Below are 22,232 nucleotides of genomic sequence, written 5' to 3' on the forward strand. Positions count from 1 at the left end.
AGTGAATAAAATAAAAAGGCAGGACAGAGATTATGCAGGATAAAATTTTTCATCCTAGCCCCCCCCCCCCCCCCTAAAAATCAAATGGTAGCTCCCTTAGTCAAGTATATATCTACTCTATTAGGTCTCTAGTTTGGATAGTGTATAACTTGCAAATTAAAATCATACTCCTTCCAAATTTCTTTCTTTAAAATATTATGGATGAAATAGCAAGTAAAGAATGAAATTAAATTGGATGAAATGTGTCAATTTTTTTGGTAAAGTAGTATGTCTGAAGTTGTCAAACTTAATGATAGACCCTTCAGGGGCGGATCCAGTCATTTTAAAAAGGGGTTTCCTAACCCAGGACAAAAAAAGGGGGGGGGGGGTAATTACATGTCCCCATTCAAATGCATTGATAGTCCAAAAAAGGGGGATCTTTGACACATTCCCCATTCCCATTCTCAATTTTATCATGTAGTCGTCGTAGTCCGAAGACACTTGGTTTTCGCATAATTACTTTTAGCATAAGTTAACAGAAATCTATGAAACTCAAACACAGGGTTTGTGACCAGAGTTTTTGTCCAGAGTTTAGAAATTACACGAATTAGGGGCCAAAAGGGGCCAATATAAAACTTTGTTTGATTTTATAGAAAATTGAATTATTGGGGTTCTTTGATATATATATATTCCAAATCTAACTGTGTATTTAGATTCCTAGTTTTTTGGTCTTGTTTAAATTGGTCTATCTTAAGGTTCAAAGGGTCCAAAATTAAACTTATTTTGATTTTAATAATATTTAAATTCTTGGTGTTCTTTAATCATGTTAATATGCTGAATCTGAATATTTACTTAGATTTTTAGTATGGGCCCAAATTTCAAGTTGGTCCAAATTGGGGTCTAATATTTTACTTTGTTTGATTTAAAAAAAATTGAATATATGGGGTTCTTTGATATGCCGAATCTAACCATTCATTTAGATTTTTGATATTTTGGCCCGTTAACAAATTGGTCCACATTGAGATCTAAAGGGTCCAAAATTGAACTTTATTTGATTTCATCAAATAATGAATTATTTGGGTTCTTTGATCATGTTGATATGCTGCATCTAACCATGTATTAAGATTTTGAATATTGGACCATTTTAGAGGTTAATCATGTTAATTGTCAATTTAAAATTTTTAAGTACTTGGACCACATTCATTCAATGTCAGAAACCTATGCTGCATCAACTATTGAATCACAATCCAAATTTACAATTCAGAGTTGTATCCATAAAATTGAGAATGGAAATGGGGAATTTGTCAAAGAGACAACAACCCGACCAAATAAAAAAACAACAGCAGAAGGTCACCAACAGGTCTTCAATGTAGTTTAAAGGGTTTAAAGTATACGTTTGTATCAAGCTGAGCCATGCATAGCTTTCTTATTGGTTATTTATATATTAATTTGAAATTTTGACGAGTGAGACACATACAGATTATACTGTTAACAATATTTCAGAGTTTAACGTAGTCAAGCAAAACAAATCATAGAAGAATAGTTGAATCATGTTTTTGTTGTCCAATGAAAAATTAGTACGAACACCAAGAAAAAGTATGGGAATGTTTGTTTTTTAAACTATTGACCAGGGTGAAAGTCTTTGAAAGTCATGACTGACAAAAAGTTTGTGAAATGAAATAGCACAAATATATCCAATTTTATTAAATATTATTGTATATAAAGAAAATACTGATGTTTAATAATAGTTTTTACCCTTTTTATGTTTTATAGGACAAGAAATATAGAAAAATAATGAAAAATATAAACAGTTTCAATAGAAATGAGCGACTAAACAAGATAAACAGAATACAACAAGGCCTAAATGGTAAGACCACTTCTATATAATATACTGTAAATTCAGAAATTATTGCTTGCATTTATTATTGTGATTTTTCAGGGAATGGACAACTTATTGTGATTACAAAAAAAATCTGCATCAATTATATATACATGATATATATATGTTTCTGTTATCAAAATATGATTTCTTATTTTTGTGATGCTCACCCAGTCACATTAATTGCATTACTAAAAACCTCTGGATAATTTCTGAATTACAGTAATAAACATGATAAAAGTAATTGCCTTTGAATGATGACTCTTATAAAAATAAGAAGATGTGGTATGGTAAATGAGTGACTTATCCACCAGAGTTCAAAGAAGTGGATGCAAGAAATTAAAGGCCAATGATGGGCTGGCCTTCAATAATGAGACAACACTTCCTTTATAGGTCGGCCAATAAAGATCCCAACATGAAAAGATTTAAACAATCCAATTTAGTTCAACATGTTCAAAAACAATAACAATTAATAAAAAAATATCATGTCTGTGAGCACTCAACCTCTTACCTGACCATACTATAGGACAGTGGTTCAAATAACACAGTATATGAACATTCTATAACAACTTTTGCAAGTGGCTAAACTTTAAATATCACTGCAAGGCACTAAACAACGAATATTAAATGTTGGACACAAAGCACTGAAATAAGAGAACTCATATAAAGCATGACAAGTAAGAATATCAAATGAAAGTTTCTCAAATGTTAAAGTCATATGAAACGAGTAATGATGAAAAATAAAGTTTGTCCAACTTTTGAACCAATGCATGTATACATCATAAACTTAGTCCTCTGTGCACGATTTTATCATTATTTTCACAAGTATATCATATAAATCGTCAATTTTTTTTTCTCTCTATTTGTTATGATTTAACAAATAATGCTGCTCATTAAATGCCGTGTTTTGAAGCTGAGTTTTACCGATTGCCACCTTATAGTAAACAAATCACAAAAAGCATGGGTATTGAGCACGTGTTTAACATGTATAATCAGCTATTTGTTTATTTCAATGACAGATCCTTGCATATTGTGGTCACCAGATTTTTACGAGGAGGGTTACGCTCGGGTCACTATGTATATGGAAAATATGTATCGGCGAATTGCTTCCTGGAAGCAAGCAATTAAAAATAAGTAAACTTCTTCTAAATGTGGACAAATTAAAGAATTTTCATCAGAAAAAAGTATATGTACTTAAGTTGCATAATGAAAACTATCCATTTAGTTATAAAAAACATAATTATTATACATATTTTTTTTTAATTTGAGGTTTCTTATGACTTTAATTAAAACATGATAAAATAAGCCTATTTATATTGCTGTTTTTTTCTCCATTTATCATGTTTATAACTTTTTATTTTTATTTTGTGTATTTATAGGTCAGATATCTTGGTTTTTATGATCATCGTCAGGTCCTGCAAGTCTATACTGAAGAGGAAACTTATTTGTTAATACTTTTCTACATAATGTGCTAATTGGATTAATTAATGTGAAATGAACTCAATTGTGTGTTTTTCTGGAAAAAGAAATAGAAAAAATTCTACAAAATTGCTATAAACAAAATGGAGTACTATCAAAGATGCACAAGGACACAATGGTGTAAAATGTAACAACCTACATATTCACTGATGGATTATGGAGAAATTAAGAAAAAAAATAGTATCTTTGTCATGTTTGTTGTCGAAATAAACACATGCGTTATCCATTCATGTACATAATATTATGTACATGGCTCTCCATCATATACAGAGAAGATGTTTGAAGAACAAGTTGCCAAAATTTATTCAACCAATTGAAGGAAGATGTCTTGTGAATGGAATTATTTATGCACTGAACTGTTATGTAGGGGGTAGAATAATTATACACAGCAGCTGAAACAGAAGACAAGTTAATTTGACATGAAAAGTGTTTATTTTATATAATCTTTTGTATCAACATGATCAATAATTCAGTCTAGGAGAAAATATATTTATACTGTTTGTCAATGTTTGTACTGTTATGAAATTTTTATAGAGGAAAAACATTTCCTTAAGGGAAATTTGATGTTCAGAAATTTCCTTAGAGGAAATTTGAAGAACAATGATTTCCTTAGAGGAAATTTCCTCAAAGGAAAATTTGAAGCGGCAAATTTCCTCAAAAGAAAAAGAATTTCCTCAAAGGAAATAATTATGCAGCAAATTCCCTAAGGGAAATCTTTTTCCCTTGAGGAAATGAGGAAAACTCTTTTTCCTCTGAGGAAATTGTTGAAAAAAGGGGCATTACTTTTTCAACAGTGGTGCTAGAGTCAAACATTTTTAGGACAAATATCAGAGAACCAATACCAATCAAGTTATCAACTTCATTTTGACTTAACTCCAAAAATTAAGGTGACAACTTTTGCACTCAGCGGAATTGCAAACTTGTCCCGGATACTGTTAATATTCTTATACAAGACCTGCTTATTTTCTCTTGCTTATGACCTTAGATATATTATTAATGCTGTATGTTTATGCTTATGACCTTAGATATATTATTGCTGTATGTTTATGCTTATGAAATTAGATATATTATTGCTGCATGTTTATACTTTTGACCATAGATACATTATTGCTGTATGTTGATTGTCACTTGCTTATGACCTTAAATATATTATTGCTGCATGTTTTTTTTAAAATGCTTATGACCTTAGATACATTATTGCTGTATGTTGATTGTCACTTGCTTATGACCTTAGATATATTATTGCTGCATGTTTATGCTTATGACCTTAGATATACTATTGCTGTATGTTGATTGTCTTTTGCTTATGACCTTAGACATGTTAGATATACTATTGCTGTATGTTGATTGTCTTTTGCTTATGACCTTAGATATACAATGTATAATATTGCTGCATGTTTATGCTTATGACCTTAGATATTTTATTGCTGTATGTTTATTGTCACTTGCTTATGACCTTAGATATATTATTCATGTTATTTGTGCAGGTTTATTGACACTTGCTTAAGTTATTTTATTGCTGTTTGTTTAATTTTCTGTTTTTGTTTCACACATTTTACTTGATGGTGTTATCTCAGTGAAAGATGAAATATTAAAACACAAGTGCCTTATTTGTTATACCAATTGTAATGTTTTGTCTTTTTGAAAATGATATTCTCAAATGTACATAAATTAAATTAAGAAGTGTTAAAATTAAGTAAGGATATGGTATGTGATTGCCAATGAGACAACTAAAAACCAGAGATAAAGGTATTTTCAGCCAGTGACTGAACAGCCGTCAACAATGAGCAAGACCTATCAACATTTAAATGTCTACATGAAAAAAACACAAAAACATTCAAATGGATAAACATAAGACACTGTGTACAATGGTGTGAAAGCTATATATGCAAAACTATATACTGAAAATTCAAAAATTATTGCTAGCAATTGTAAGTGCGATTTTTCTCAATTTCATCATTTTTTTGTGTGCAAAATTTAGAATAATCCTGTTTAGTTCATAAAAAATTTCAATATGCAAGTGTATATGATTGTGATTATAACCCTGTCACTATTTTCACAATAATAAAAACAGCAATAATTTCTGAATTTATAGTAGTTAAATTTTTGACACATAGTGATTTACTTTCAATTAAGCATGCCAAGACAAAAATCGTAGAACACACAATTATATATTTCTACAATTAAGATTCAAAGAAATACTTGTACCCATAATAACTTAGTCCGTTTTGTGAAATTGCTTCACTCATGCAATTAGAGGATTTTTTTATGTTTTCTTTTTAGTTATATCACTTCCCATGTGAACAATTATTGTTCCCATGGGAAAACATATTGTTCCCAAGGGAAAAATTATTGTTCCCAAGGGAAAAATTATTGTTCCCATGGGAAAAATTATTGTTCCCATGGGAAAAAATATTGTTCCCATGGGAAAAAATATTGTTCCCATGGGAAAAGTATTTTCCCATGGGAAGAAAAGGAGTTCCCTTGGGAAGAAAAGTTCCCTTGGGAAATTTAAAGTTTCCCTTGGGAAATTTAGAACTTCCCATGGGAACAAACAATTTACTTATGTTCCCATGGGAACTTTAAAGTTCCTATGGGAACTCTAAACTTCCCATGGGAAAAGTAATTTTTCCCATGGGAACTTCCAATGTTCCCATGGGAAATTCTAATATTCCCATGGGAATTATCAAATTTCCCATGGGAAATGTACTTTTAATCAGCTGCAGTGACAAGAGTGACAACAGTGACAAGTTGGGACATATGGCATTTTTTTAATTTTTCAATAATCTATCACTGGGCAAATTTTTTTTTTGATATCTTGTAAACCGACAAAGTCAGATTTGCCGATACCGGAATGGCAAATTTGTCCCGCACAGTGTTAATTGTTCTTTTTACAGATGAACCTGGCCATGACAGCAAACGTAAGTCAATTTATTAAGTGATGAAATTATGATATAATTATACCTTACATTCATTAAATTCAAATATAAAATGACAGCACAAAACTAAAATATAAAAACTGAAAAGTTGTTATAGATTATAAGAGCATTTATTTTCTCAACATTAAAACACGGTCCAATTTTCATTATACATTTATCATCGAGTACAAATAAGGGAAAAGAAGGTATATGGTGTTTAAATTCATGACGTAAATTTTCGACTCCAACTTGATAAAACCGTGTGTGAAGAATAATGGTCTACATCGGTCAAATTAATTTTCCTGGTATGTACTTCATGCGATGTTTCAGTTGATATTTGAGCAAATTTTTTATTTAGATTTATGTAAATGTATGCGCATTTGTAGTTTTCCTTGACCAATATGAGAATAATTTTCATTAATACAAAACGTATGAATAAATAATTTAATTATAAAATTTAAGAGCACAAAAACTTTATGTTTAAAAGTTCAGGTTGTCTCACAAGGCAATTTGTGTATGTGACAGGAAATTCTCATTTTACTTAAACAATTTTTGTGACATACCGTCTATAACGATTACATTAAGAATGCATATGACATATAGATAGGAAAACAACACTGTTTAATTGTACAGCGCATTGACATTAAGAACAAACTACATATATGCATCAACCGATAATAGTTCAAAGATTCACGCAAAAAAAAATGTTCACATTTTATAACTGATAATTTAAAGAGGTGTATATGAGTGAACATACACCAAAGGATACGAAACTCACTGACAAAATATAATATGCTAACGTTTTTTTTAATTGTCATTTCACTTTAAGCCATTAACTGTATAATTGTTTGAGAGTTGTTAACGTTGACATTTCTTCTTACTGTTCTTGATTTTAAAGCAGATTTTCAAAGATTCTTAAAACATTAGCATCAGTCGATGTAGTCTCTGTTTCTTTATATCTCAGAATCAGTTGTACTAATTTTACTTTCTTTAAATCTTAGCACCAGTCATAATAATCTCAGTTCCTTTAATCTAAGTATCAGCTATCATAATCTCAGTTATGACAACAGTGGTGAATTGACTAATTTACAATTGTTTTTGTGATAAGAAATGTTATATGTATGTAGCCTTTCTTGTTTTGTTGTTGAAACATGAATATATATATGTACATCTACATGTAAGTTGCCATTCATGCAGTTCTCATCACAGTATCTTAAACCTGGTCTGATCCGTTATGAAACAGCTAATTCGAGATTGAGGCAAAGGAATTTGACATTTGCAGAAATAATTTTTCTTTTGATGTTTCAGACGTAAATATTGATGGTCCACACTTAGTGGAGAAAGGACACCCTATAAGACTAACTTGTAATGCCTCAGGAAATTCCAGGTCACCGACAGCTATAAACTGGTATATTGGTGGCAAGCGTTTATATGATGGTTTGAACCATAATGTGAGGATAATAACATATCCTAGATCTGACGTCAATACTTTATATAGCGAACTACGTATAACAAAAAGTGACACTGAGGATAGTGGAACATACGTTTGCCAAACAACATTTTATAATGACATTCTTAAGGTGGCAAAGCATAACTTATCTGTAATAATTGGTAAGTTAATAATAGTAATATAAAAAAAGAAAATCACACTTTATTAACTTCGTGCATTGGAAGGATATTCCTGAATTTACCTTGAACAGAAACGATCGAACTTCATTGTTTGAATTGGCCTGCTACTTATTTGATTCGCGGCAGTCTTTTTGTAGAAAAAAGCTTATTTGTTTATAAAAATACAATTTCAGGCAATATTCTTCATTACTAATTATTAAACATCTACAATATATACAAAGATCTTTACAACATGTGTGGACGAATGACAGAAACGCATTATAAATTTATTTCATTTAATTGCGTAACCGACAAGAATGATGATTTAATATTCTGGTTTCTTTTTCAGCCGATTCTAATCAAACGAAACGAGGTAGGTATCTTTAGAATCTGTTTTTATTTTATTTAAGTACATGCATGACAACTAAAAAAAATCAACGTTATTTGCAATAACAAAAACCACAGGGAAGTTTAACAGAATAACAAAACTGTGACGAGTTTCATTAGTTATTTTAATTCCGACAACGTATCCAGGTGTTTTAGATGCAAAAGTAGTCATGAGTTGAAAAAATGTAAGTTGAGGTATTATTGCTACTGAGACAACTATCCACAAAAAGGTATAAAACAGAAAGCCAAACAACTTAGGCAACTGTACGGCCTACAAAAAAGATCGAACTGGCTAGAGATCCTGGATAACAAAATACGAAAATAGTAACAGAGAGAATTAAAACAATGTTCACCCCCATTTTTGGTAGAGTTCGTGTTGCTGTTGTACACCTATTTGTGACATTTTCACCTATTGTACCTGTTTGTTTTGTTCACTCATCGTTGTCAATATAATGAAATTTGATGCGGCTGTCATAAAAGTGAGAGATTTAGCTAGCTTTTTAACCAGGTTTAAATCCTACATTTTCTCGAGAAAATGTCTGTACCAAGTCAGGAATATGACAGTTGTTATCCATTCGTTTGATGGGTTTTACCATTTAATTTGGCACTTTCCGTTTTGAATGACTTTGCTTTTTATTCATGCTAATAAAATTAAACGTAACCAATAATGACAGACAACAATTAACGGCAACACAGAACTTGCCTTCAACTCTTAATAAGTTAAAAAAAGTAATATAGATGTATATAGAAATACAATAGTCCTATTTCAAACTAGGAATTAACCATTCACATGTCTTTGTAAGTTTTTTTTTTTTTTTTTTTTTTTTTTTTTTTTTAAATGAATATCACTTTTGTATCTTTCTCCTCTTGTTTTCTATCCTTAATCTGAATAGTTCGTCCTCTGTATAGCACTTAAGTTGTAGTGTTTTGCCGCTTTAACCAGGTACACCAATGGTTCTTTTCCGTGTCAAAGTATTGTTTAGGAATCACCAAGAGGAATAATGTATAGAACGACTGTGTTATATATCGTATCGTTTTGGTAAAAGTCGATACCAGTAAGAATAACTAATGACTATCGGATATTTACTGTGATTTGTGTAATGGATTTCACAAAAGAAATAAATTGCACAAACTGATTTCCTATTTTCAAAATGTTATCTACTATTTTTTTTTATCAAAATGTTATTTCATCAAGGATTTTATTTCATTGAATTTCTTATCAGTCCCTTTTGACTAATGCATATCAATCGTGTTTCACATTTCTGTTGGTAAAACTAAGTGGGGAAAGAATACTTCTAATCTTCTATTTTGCTCATTGTAAATATAACATAATAATTAAGATAAAGACTTACTTCCGTTCGTATTGACAGACATGTAAAAAAAGAATGTCCGATTAGGACATTGATATCAAATATGAGAACTTATTCTGACGCCGCGGAATGTTTGCAAACCTCATGTTATTTTTTTTAAAAACGATATAGTTTGCTCAAATTGTTTTACATACGTGATTTCGCTATTTGTTTTTAATATAAATGAACTTTATCATATACTTAATAGAAAAATAAAATACAACAATGGGGTCACCGTTCATTCAAGCTCGCAATCTGAGTCTGAAAGAAGCATGTATTTTTGTTAAGGTGCTTGTTTTCTGTTGAACTAATAGGAGAAATAGAGGTAATATTGAAATTAAAAGAAAAAGAACTGAATTACAGAAATCACTTAAATTTTTACAATTGTTTAGTTTAAGTAAAGCTTATTTTAAAACGATAATCAAAAATAAAGGTCACCGTTGAATTTAAAAAGATATTTCAGTCTTATTGTCTTAACTGTCATTTTTCCACCTGTATGTAAGGGAGATCACTTCGAGCTTTTTCAATGATATAAACATTTAAAAGTCATTTGGAGCCAAAACAAATAAATTTGTTTGGTTGATTTTTGTACCATATCATTAAATAACAACTAAAAGTGTTATAATAAAATCTATGATGAAAAAAAAAATGTTTAAAAATTTTGCTGACATTTTTGTACCCTCGAGACTCCTTAATTGATTTTTTTAAAGGAAAGAAAGTAAAGTGTAGAAGGGACAGTACACTATCATGACAAATTTAAAGCAATGACATATGCATTCATATATATATATATACAAATGCAAAATATAAACATCACACGAAACATTTATTAATACAAAGTACGCATGAACTAGAAATGAACTTTTATCTGAAAGAGAACCTTTATCCTTATTTCAGTTCTGATGACAATGGGGTGACAGAAGTTCTTGAATTATCTAAATTTAATTTCAGTTTATTGCCCAGAAAGACTAAATGTTTAAATCGATGCATTGACAGACTAAATACTATCGCAAGACAAGACATCAAATGTGTGTGCTCTAAAATCTCAATGTCTAAATACATAATATTCGCTGGTGACAATTTTAAGTCTGAATGTACTCAATAGTTTATAGATATTATTTAAGTCTACTTTGTTTGCAATGCAAGAACTAGTTTTTTCTCCCATCTTAAATTATTGTATTTTTTTTTCTATTTCAGGAACAATGGCAGATGGTTCTGTTAATTCAGTCAAAGACAATAGACGACCTTCATCTCGGAATACAGAAAATACCTCTAGGAGATTAGAAATAGCTTTTATGCCTTATCTTTTCACGTTTTTGGTGGCATGGTGCTTTGCACAATAATTTTGTAGAAGGTAACACATTATATTTGAGTAATCGAGATTCTCAGAAAATAAAAAAAGACTAATTTTTATTCTAATATAAGAATTTCAGTTCCTACTTTTTAAAATATGTGTCCATTGATTTCTGCACTAGGTCAACAATTTATACAAAAAGTTATCATTTTGAAAATAAGACGAAGACAATCTTGAAGAAAATATTCGCTAGGGCAGTTGTTAGATAACAACACTCACATTGTGGTTATACTTCTTTTTTAATTGAATATCATGAATAAATTAAGTTTTGCAATAGCCGTTTTTATTCAGTGTTATTCATTGGTATTACGGTTAAGGTTCGTTGTAGTTAATTAATTAAAAGAAAAATACAGTTATTTTTTTTAACGTTCCCAGTTATGGTGGAGATGGTATTATGCACAACATTTTACCACGTAGACGGTATGTACTAATGAATTAATGGAAAAATCATCTTTTCCCTTGTAATCAGTTGTATAAATAAAGGCAGCAGTAGTATACCACTGTTCAAAACTCGTAAATCGATGGACAAAAAATAAAAACTGAAGGAAACGCATTAAATATAGGAGGAGAACAACGACACAACATTAAAATGTAACACACACTGAAACGGACTAAGCATTAGATAAAATCCGATGAGAATAACAAATATAACATCAAAACCAAATACATGAATTTGGGATAGATAAGTACCGTGACACGTGACAGAGCTATGTTCATTTTAATACATGGTTGCAGTGTTTAAACAACAAACGTTCAGACAAAACATAATACTTTCAAAATTTGCAAATATCTGTCATGTCGTTTTGTAAACATATTTGTGGGATTCTTCGTAGAATGATAGGTCTGTATGAAAAAGCATCACCAAAGACACCAGGTTTATTATTTTGTACGAAAGCAGTCAGGTCATATATGTACATGTATTTTGTCATTTTGAAAATTTGGTGTTATTATTTTTTTTAATTTTTGTTTGTTTATCGAATCACTACTTTTGTAAACTCGAGACTACATGTTGATCTTGTAATGTCTTTTTGATGGTTTCTGTCTAATTGACGTACAACCAATATACATTTTGAACTTGTGTTCAAATGTCAAAATATTTAAAAAAAATAAAATAAATAGCATACCAAAAAACAAACACCACACAAAAGGAAAATCTTTCATAATAACATTCCCAGTTGACCCGAAGCCAAAAAATTAAAATACATTGACATGTTGGACCGTAATAGAGCTTTAACAAGACGCATAAATATATGACTTATATTCTAGGTAGTGTTCTTCCTGTACTATTTGTCTTGATTACTTTAAACAGCATCTATTACGTCAGATACCTTTACACATCATTGTTCAATCTCAAAGAAACGTTATTGATTACCCAGTAAAGCAAAATTCTCTTTTGAACGGCATTAAAACCTTTAAAAAATACTTTGTTTAGAATTTACCGATGGTTAATGCAAGTGAACCATTTATGTATGTATTAATTACCGTATTTTCGTTTGATCGTGTTCACTGGGTTAACCATAATATCCGATATTATGAGCCAAATATGATTGACGATATACTTTTCATGGTAAAGCTTCCAAATCTTTGTCCAGAATCATTCATTATAAAACTAATAAAAATAACTTCAGCCAACCTTCTTTAAAGTGATGATTGTCTTGAAAAGAGTATTTCCTTGATAATTGTCGGTCTGGTTTATTTTGACAGAACAAGGTATGTTGCCCTATATGTGTCTTTTTTCTACTGTTGGGTTGTTGTCTAATTGACACATTACCCTAAACATATGTATTAATTTATCTGGAAGAAATAAAACAGTAAAACAGAGTTTGTCATCGCGTTTTATAATAACATTACTGATGAATGCACAGATTAATCAGCCAGGTTAATAAAACGCATTGAGATTGTGACCACTTATAGAGTTTTAACATGAAAGGCGCCTTTATATTACTTCTTAGGATATTTTTTTTCTCTGTATCTGTAGGTTCATTATAATTGTCTTGATTACATTTCACATTTATTACGTCAGATACATTTACACCTCATTAATCAATTTCTAAGAAACGATATTGATTCGACTATGAAATATCATTTTTTCTCAAAAGGCATTACTTTTTTTTGAAAATTATTGTTTCTTCATTTATTGATGGTTAATGTTACAGAACCATTCATGTTTTTATTAATAACCTTAATTTTCTTTGATCTTGATAACCGGATACCCATTATATTCGATATTATGGACCAAGTGTGACTTACAACAGACTTAAATTCACATTGTAAAACTTTGTCTAAAAACTATCCATTTATAACTGAAAAATAAATCCTTGAATAAAAGTCTTTAAAGTGGAGAGAGATTTGATGTGCAATTTGTGTATAAACTTAAGATACAAAATCGTGATGTTTTATTTTTTACCTCGTTCTCTTGATGTGGACTATATGTTGCCCTTTTCATGTCTTCAGTTTTGTTTTTCAGTTGCTGTCTTATTGAAATATTCCCAACAACTATCTTTTATTTCTTCTTCAGGAAAATGTTGGAAGAGGCTGACATAAAAGTTTTTCATGGAGCTTAATAATACATTTCCGTAAGAACGCGCTAATTAGTCGGTCAAATAGATAAAATTCATTAACAGTGTGAGCTTTAATTTAGCCTTAATAAGATAGACGCTAACATGTACATATATCACTAGTGTATGTAGTTCGAACCTATATCTGTAAAGGAAAAGTCTCATTATATTTGTCTTGATTACAAGGCACAGCATCTATTACGTCAGATACCTTAACAGATCATTAATCAATCTCTAAGAAACTTTGTTGATTCCACAATCATGTAGAATTCCTGTTTAAAGGCTTTAGATGATATAAAAATTTATTTGTTGGAGATATACCGATTGTTACTGTTACTGGACCATTTATATGTTTATTAATAAAATTCATGTCCTTTGATCTTGTTAACTGGATAAAACATAATTTCTAAAATGTTGAGTCAAGTACAAATACCAATGGATTTTCCATTGTACAACTTTGTCTAAAACTATCCATTATTGACTTTAATATAACTTGTAAAAAACTGAAAACATAAATCGTTGGATAACAGTCTCTTGAGTGTAAATTTTCTTGAAATACGATACTAGTATTTACTGAACACTTTAAAAATCAAACTTCATTAATTTAATGCGTCCGAAAAACAAGATATATAAAAAGACTTTTCAACAAAATAGTCCATTGTTCAGTATTATTCGTCGGTGATGAAATATGTTCTCATATTATAACTCGACGTTACATTGCGATATTATTGTGCACTTCAACATAAAATGTTTTTTGAGTTTGTGTTGATTCGAAATGTCATAGGCATCAATCTAAAGGACAATTTGAGATGTTGCTACTTTACATTAATATGAAGCATATGAGTGTATGACACAACAGTCAACGCAGGTGCAAAAGCTTTTATAGCTACTTTAGTCATCACCGTTCAAGAATGTGGGGCACTTTACCAAAAAATTATCAGAGATGAAATGTGTTGATTTGAACAGCATGCTTACAGAAAAAAAGTAGTGTTATGATTGTCAATGAGACAATTACCTACCAGTGACCAAATGATGGTTTGTATTGTTCTCTGAAAGGTCGAAATCAATGAAAGTACTTATAATAACCTACGCCAATTATACTTTATATATATATATATCTATTTACTCTATTTTCATGCAGCTCATCAAGTTAGATATATATGGTCTACAAGGGTTGCTGCTCATAAGGAAGCTATTGAATCAGGGGTTTCTTGTTGTACAAATGAAGTCCCCTTTTGATTTTTTTTTCGTACCGCAATTATGATTTAGGTTTAGGATTTATTTCGTATCCGGAATCATGTCATATTTTCCTCTATTACACAATCACCGAATGAGACATATCCCCTCTTTTGTACTTGTCATATTCAACACTGTGTGAGCTAATAGACGTGTTTTACTATTCTAACTAGACTAATGTTAAATTTGTATTTTAATCGTTCTTTTCTTTTGTTACAATATGGTCGCCTTTTTCAATTCATGATTTAAGATTGTCAATTTCGTATCTTCTGATTCTTTTCCTTTTTGTTAATTCATTTCTCCAGAAAAAAAATCTGTATAGCTGAAGACTGTGGTAAAGGTTCGATCCTGGCTCTTTTTTTTCCAAATATATGTGTTCTCTAAAATGATCGTTCGTTATACAAATAATAGATATGGGAAGATGTGGTGTGAGTGCCATTGAGACAACTCTCCATCCAAATAACAATTTTAAAAAAGAAACCATTCTAGGTCACCATTATAAGTAAATATATTTAGGTAACATGTCATTGTAATTGCAACCATCTCATAACAGATATCCTCCTTGTGAGAAGTGTAAAGTAGTCATCAGTAAATTATCGAAAATTGTTTTGACTTTAGGCGACAATAGTCGTCACCGTATTGCATCGTCGAATCCGACTTTTCTACTAAAACTTTCGGTTCTGAAGATAGTGAATGACTGGTATCGATTATGTAATTTTTCAACATTTAGTCTATCTCGGCCGCTGTTTCCGTACGTTAGCATATTGGTAGTCGGCGATGTATTACTTTCACAGGTATATCAGTTTCTGTAATAATAGAATGTTCCACCAAATTGCCCTTCCTAATTTTTCGTTGGTTCAACAAAAACGTCAGCATATTAAAATATAACTTTCCCAACATCCAAACTAGTTATTGAAGATATTGTAAAGTTTATATATTATAAAATATTACAAGATTTTTGATTTCAGGTCTGAGCGTTCACGTTTGGTCGCTTGATACTGGTGTTTTGGTATTTGTGTTTGTGTTTGATTTTTGTTTTTAGATTTATGTATTCAGTCCTCTTATATTTTTTTTGTATTCATCGGTGGAATTTCATTATTACATACAACACAAACGTTGTAGAAAAGGCCCTTATCTATATAGCTATAAAACAATTAGAATGATTTTGTTTTAATTTCATTCGTCAGATGCCATTTTTTGAAATTTAGGGACTCTCAAAGCCGAATATATATTAAACCCAAGGATGTACAAAAATCAAACCAGTTGAAAAGCTATCAGACCAAAATAAAACAAAAAATCATAGCCAAATTGATATAAGATAAACTTTGCTTGATGAAATTTAAACCGTAGTTCCTTTATATAAAATTCAAATATCATTAAGACGGGTTTGTAATAAATCATTTTAATACCGAAGTACTAACTGCAGACGTAAAAAAACTAAGTTATTGGTTCATTAACTCAAATGTCACCTTTTACATATTGAAACGAGACATCACTATCGGAATGTACTTTCTGAAGTGTTGAAGTTCTATCAAGAGTCCAATTCCTTCAGTGCATTGTCTTAATTACATAAATTTTGTTCACTTTTGCAGATTCGTTGTTTACTGGAACATTAAATTACATCAGTGTTTGACTAAATACAGTATACATTTAAATTGGTAAGTATGATAAATATGACAAATATATACCAGACAATGGTATGTTATAATTAAAGAATCTGTTTTCGCAATCCCTTTAAGGCAGGCAAATTACAGAACTTATGCAATAGACATTAATGTCAAAAAATTGTTCGTGTCATTAGTCTGTTTTCAAATTTGAAAGTTGATATATTCTACGATGTGCATATAGATATCGAACTAAGCATTTAGTATTTTATGAAGTAATAAACGTAAATGTTAAACTATCAAACAATTCTCAAAGCAATTAACCCAATTGTAACATATATATGAAAACACGTATTTTGAGAGAAGTAATAGTGTAATTAGTATTACAGTTATGGCCAAGCATTAAAATTTAAAATAGCAAAATTATCTAACTTTAAGGAAAATTCAAAACGGAGAGTCGTTTATAAAATGGCAACATCCAAATCTTAAACATACCAAACACATCAAACAAACGAAAAAGAGATGTCACATTCCTGACTTGGAAGTCACTTTCTTATATAGAAAATCAAGTTTCTCAGTTTGCTCACTAATTGCAATTTGCTTATTATTTTTCCATTTATTGCAGAAACATTTAGTTCCATGAAAGCATTACATTGCCTTTGACAGTTGAATCAGTATATATATATACATGTATATATAAATTATATTACAGAATAGCTGGCAAACGGTTGAATAACAAACACATGTATATATTTATCATTAACATGTACCATGTATTACATTATAATGTATTGTGTATAAACATGTATCACAGTATCTGTAAAAATGTCTTATAAAAAGGAAACATGAAACATAAATTGCAATTGATTTGAATTAAAGGGGCATCCGCCACGAGTTATACAAATGTTGAATCATGATTGTTTTTCTTTTTGAATATTAATGAAAGTTAAATAGTAAAATACTCGTTCCCTTGAAAGCTAGTCTGGTTCAATCACCTCGAAATAAGCTAAGAAACATCGCTTATGGAATATTCACTTGCAAGTGCATAATTTGGCCTAATTGACACCAATATTCATGTGACTTTAATTTAAACGTTCACCTAAAGATTGGTTACGCATAAAATATTAAAGGAACCCAATGTCAGCACTGAAAGTTAAAACGATAAACCATATGGTTAACTAATGCGATCATTAAAAACTCATTCTTATACAGCTAAAGTGATATCTGTTAAAGATTTTTTATCATATGACATGCAAGCAAACAGACCTATACAATTGTATTGTACGTGTTCGATATATATATTGGTATAGATATAAATGTTTCTATCGAATTATACGACAGTCGCCAGTCTCCGGAGGTCATCTCAATGGTAAACTACATTGCGTCTAGGCTAAAATTCACAAGATATTCTGATATATTTTATCTTGCTTCATGTAATATCAAAGCGATAAGTTCTAAACTTCAAATAAAATTCCTTCCAGACCGTTTTGTAATAAATTTATTTTGAGGAGACCTCGTCCTACACAAAACAATATAATTTTTTGTAGATCATAACAAGTCCATTTCAAACATATCACGAAGATAATACGTGTACAGTTCATACCTTTTAAATCGTTGAAAAAGTTCACAAGGGTCACAAATTCAACTGAAATCACTTCACATCTCCTCATTCCTAAACTCAACTTTACATTAGGGTACCTTTTATAAATTTTTATATTACAATATAAATAGCCTGACTACATTTTGTAATAAACCTTCAATTTTTAAATGTTTATAACTAAGGTTATACAAATTGTTGAAACAGGAATTTTTATAGATGTATCCAATGGCATACGTTATTACACTTGCTTACATTTAACCAAATGTGTCCCTTGTATAGGTGCTTTGCATATAAACTGATGTCATAATTACCGTAATTGTCTATGCATATTGTCAAACGAATTAAAATTATTATGTTATATTTTTCTATGATTATTTTTGAAATAAAAGTTGGTAAAACATACTTGATAACTTATAATAGACTATTCTGATTTTTGATATGTACATTAGCATAGTTTGAAACTTGTTTTAAAATCTCACAGTGACCCACAATTGTGATTGACTTTGAAAAATGTGTTCACTAAAATGACAATGAAATGATTTCATATATAATTTATGTCATTATATTGTCAAAATATGGTATGTTAAAGTTTACAAAAAAGCTGTCTGCAAATTAGGGTACAACAAGGCAATTATGTCTACTCATTCATCATGTTCATTGATTATACATTGGCGTTAAATTCAAAATATTATGTCTCTTGACTTCATTTAAGTATAAACTGTCTCTGTACACAAGGTATACTACAATGATAATACATAATCTTTATTCTAAAAAGAAAAGCATGAAACATTGCTTGTCATGCAAAACAAGATAAACAATTTATACATAGGAACTATATGGTAGAGGTTAACATACAATGGTGAAATAAGAGGAGCAATATAAAGACAACATCATAATGTGGTTATGGCGGGAGGAATAATCTGTTCTTCTAACGTCCTTTACTGTTTCTCTGGTCTGTTGGAAGAAGAATTTGTGCTCATTTGTTTTGTCTGTTAACCTTTTCATGGCTATTTGATGGGGCTTTTTAATTTCGTGCTGGAATTAACTTGAAGTATTTGTCATCTATAAAAGAAATATAATGAGTTGATAACCATAACTGCCATTTTTTATTTGTGGAAAGTAAGATATACTATTGTAGCTCAGGATACAGTTTTGTATTACGGCTACTTTGTCAAAAAGGATATTGCTAACTTATCTCATAATATGTACTTTTCATAGTTGTTCCGGTATCCTATACCATTATTAGGTCTTAGTAGTAGATTAATCTGGTCAACCATTACTTATGTAAGTGTTTATGTTTTCTGTCACTTGTTTGTTTTCTATCTGAAAACGATGGACATTTCCGATAAGAACAGCATTTATCCACATGTATTATATATTACTTGAAATTAAAGATTGAGCAATATTAGTTGATATAAATAATACATTGACTTCATAAGGCAGTTTTTTGTTTTTGGCAAACTTCAGAAATATCATAGTATGAAATTCAAAACAGTGTAGCTGTGGCCATTGATTGACAGATTAAAATCATTCATTGACTGGGACAATTTAGGTGAACGTTTGTATGTAACGACCAATGCTCACTATGTACTTTTAAAGACACTTAAACTATGGGGTCACCAAAGGTTCTCAACACCTAATTAAGTAATTCGAAAAATTAATCAGAAATAACACGATATTTTGATTTATATCAATTATATAAATCAAAACACAAAGGTTATTCCTGATTAATTTTTCGAATTATTTTATAATTAAACACGTTAAGAAACCTTTGGTGACCCCACAGTTTAAATGTCTATCGTAGGTACGTCATGAACAGTGGTTGTTACAGACAAACGTTCACGTAAATTGTCCCAGTCAATGGATGATTTTGATGGGTCAATCAATGGCCACAGCTACACTGTTTTGAATTTCATACTATTTTATATGTGTATCTTTATGTGAATCTGATTTTTTGTAATACATATATCGAGTTTTCTACCTTTCAAATATGCCATGATTAACAATAACGAATACGCTGATATATGTTTACGTGCTATTTGTTTAGTTAAATCCAATTAAGAACATTTGAATCAATTTAATTTCTTTTTCAATTTTGATTCATCAGCAAAGTAGCTATTGCTTCAGAATTTAACTATACATTTGGATAAGTAAAACTCTAAAGCCGAACTCGAACTAGCAATGTAATTACGAAAATAGAAAAACGAAAAAAACACAAAAAAACAGTTTACAAAACTAAATGTTGGGCAACACCAACCACATCAAAAACCGGAAGTTACCTCACGTTCTTCGGTACCGGAAGTTACCTCAGGTTCTTCGGTACCGGGAGCTACCTCAGGTGCTTCGGTATTGCATGGATGTTTAAAGTTCCAATACTAAAAGCTTGGTTTACAGTGAACCGGGAAAAGGCATTACACAAAGACTTCCTTTGAACTGAAATCAATAACATACGGTTATTTTCAAAACTTGAGTTTCGATCATATACATATCAATGGTCAGTCGCAAAACTCTTGACATACAGTTATAACATTAACTGGACTTATTTAAGTACCAGATGCTTATATGTGACAATTATAGTCTCTTCACTGATGTTTTGGCCAAAACTTATATTTTGTCTTTAAAATCAATATTGTGATGCAAATGTAGTAGTAACAAACTTGATATGAATTTGCATGTATAATGGGCGTGACATTTGCGGTTAATGATGCTCCATTTTGAATGGAAACATTTATTTTTCCCCAGGATAGTAATTTCGCTTCAGTAATTCGACTTATTTCATTCCAAACTATCTCTGTTTCATTACAGGACAAACCAAACATCTATGACATAACGTGTACCGCGTTTAAAGCAAACTCATTCAGACAAATAATTGAAAAACAGATACCTTGGGAAAGCATTATCTGTGGTCATACATTTCCAAAAACTATCATTTCTATTAAAGATAATTTTAAATTAAACATGCTTCTTAAATCAACATATTTGGCAGAAATAAATCACGCAAGAACATGCATTATGTTCATTATGATCTTTCTAGTTTCCATCGATTTTATTAAATGTATTATATAACAAGAGGATATGTTTTGCTATTTGAAGGCAAATGCAAAATTGATTCATGCATTTATTATCCTATATAAGTGAATACATACACTTATGTAACAGCACTTTTCAGCAACTAAAATTAAGTTTTCAATAGAGTCTCACATCAATGATTGGAAATATCACCTTCAGTTAAGATAAAATTATGTAAAAGATAACTCTGATGAACCGACGTGGAAGTAGTTTACTGTACATTTGACAGGCTTCTATTTGTGCATGCGATAAAACTGCACAGATGGTAAGCTGTACTTTTGACGAAAAGTTTATGTTTTAAAATATGACACAAGGTAGTCCATCGATCAGAGATAATTTCTTTCCAAATTGATTTTCCTCAGTATTTTTGTGATATTACTTTTTTTTTTATTATAAAACCAACTATTTAGAACAGTCAACAATTCAATTCTTGATTAGATTATCAAACCTTCAAATACATTTGACTTTGTAAACTTGTTGTAAACCAATCATATACTAATTACAAATTAGGCCTCTAGTTTTTCAGTTTAAATTCTTTTGCATTTTACATATATGGGCCTTTTATAGCTGACAGTAAAATAGTTATGTTTTTTTCTCATTGTTTAAGGTCTTTCGGTACCCTTCAATTTATTAGTATTCGGTATCGGCAAAGCATCATATATGTGTTCCATATGTATTAATCATGTTATTACTTGTATCTTTACAATGTAATGCTTCAGTGCATTAATAATGGGTGCCAGACGTATAACTATTGTTCCAAGTACCATACCAGCCACTTTATCGGACCACAGATGAATTATCACGTTGTGATTGGTTAAATGCCGTCACGTGGTGACCCCCTATGAGACCGTATGGGGTTAGTAAGTTTCATATGGGGTTCATGACGCGTTAATGGCGACGTCATCTATTAATGTTGTTGTGTTTCATTGTTTATTTTTCGACAAAACGCCGCAGAAAAAGTCCAGCGTCCGATAAATTCGTTGTACGGTTAACTACTGACCCCCTACGGATCCATAGAGGGTGAATAAAATTCATAGGGGACTCGGCCTACGGCCTCACCCCCTATGGATTTTACTAACCCTCTATGGATCCGTATGGGGTCAGTAGCGAACCATATAACTTATATTATCTGACCCTTTTGTCTTTTTAAAGGAAGTTCTATTGAAGACGTTGGAATATGGTCTATTTGATCTTTCTGAAAGATGTTGAAAG

At 30.5% G+C, this 22,232-nt stretch overlaps 1 protein-coding gene and 1 long non-coding RNA gene across 3 annotated transcripts in view; both read left to right on the forward strand.

The window, feature by feature from the left end:
* LOC143073198 (zwei Ig domain protein zig-8-like) overlaps positions 1 to 18,386 on the forward strand; it is an 87,446-nt gene extending 69,060 nt beyond the window's left edge. The window contains exons 5-10 of one of the 2 annotated variants that reach the window (XR_012977425.1): positions 6,235 to 6,258; positions 7,564 to 7,866; positions 8,213 to 8,236; positions 10,797 to 10,953; positions 16,340 to 16,405; positions 16,977 to 18,386. Coding sequence is in view for 1 of the 2 variants with exons in the window: in XM_076248552.1 (XP_076104667.1) it covers positions 6,235 to 6,258; positions 7,564 to 7,866; positions 8,213 to 8,236; positions 10,797 to 10,942 (497 nt within the window). In the remaining variant the exon portion in view is untranslated. The other variant, XM_076248552.1, reaches the window with a different exon arrangement.
* Positions 1,716 to 3,843, forward strand: LOC143070800 (uncharacterized). Its single transcript, XR_012976710.1, has 2 exons — positions 1,716 to 1,846; positions 3,238 to 3,843. It is a non-coding gene; the product is annotated as an uncharacterized LOC143070800 (long non-coding RNA).
* Positions 18,387 to 22,232: the final 3,846 nt, after the last annotated feature.

Source organism: Mytilus galloprovincialis, chromosome 4, assembly GCF_965363235.1.
Source record: "Mytilus galloprovincialis chromosome 4, xbMytGall1.hap1.1, whole genome shotgun sequence".
Classification (NCBI taxonomy): Eukaryota; Metazoa; Mollusca; class Bivalvia; order Mytilida; family Mytilidae; genus Mytilus; species Mytilus galloprovincialis.